Below are 349 nucleotides of genomic sequence, written 5' to 3' on the forward strand. Positions count from 1 at the left end.
ATGAGACGCTCTACCAGAAGGCGGACGATGGGCGTCCCTTCCCCCAGGTCATCCGCGGCAAGGGCGCCCTCGTGGGCATCAAGGTGGGGACACCCTGGGGACATCGGGGACAGTGGGGGCCTTGGGGACACTGGGGGGACATGGGGGGCATTGGATGTCCCTTGAGCCAGGTCAAGCCTATCAAAGGTGGCTTCCTCAGGTGGCCTTGGTGTGGAGGTGGGGACCCCTTGAGGACATTGGGGACCCGTTGGGGACACATGGGGACATCGGGGGCCTTGGGGGGACATGGGGGGGCATTGGGTGTCCCTTGAGCCAGGTCAAGCCTATCAAAGGTGGCTTCCTCCGGTGG

At 64.8% G+C, this 349-nt stretch overlaps 1 protein-coding gene across 1 annotated transcript in view; it reads left to right on the plus strand.

Annotated features, from left to right (window-relative positions):
• Nucleotides 1-5: 5 nt before the first annotated feature.
• LOC104127484 (fructose-bisphosphate aldolase C-like) overlaps nt 6-349 on the plus strand; it is a gene marked incomplete at both ends in the record, with an annotated part of 6554 nt that continues 6210 nt past the window's right edge. The window contains one exon of the mRNA XM_035895680.1: nt 6-83. Coding sequence (XP_035751573.1) covers nt 6-83 — 78 coding nt within the window. The remainder of the gene's footprint in view (nt 84-349) is intronic.

This window comes from Egretta garzetta, unplaced genomic scaffold (assembly GCF_000687185.1).
Source record: "Egretta garzetta isolate BGI_Z169 unplaced genomic scaffold, ASM68718v1 scaffold2406, whole genome shotgun sequence".
Taxonomy (NCBI): Eukaryota; Metazoa; Chordata; class Aves; order Pelecaniformes; family Ardeidae; genus Egretta; species Egretta garzetta.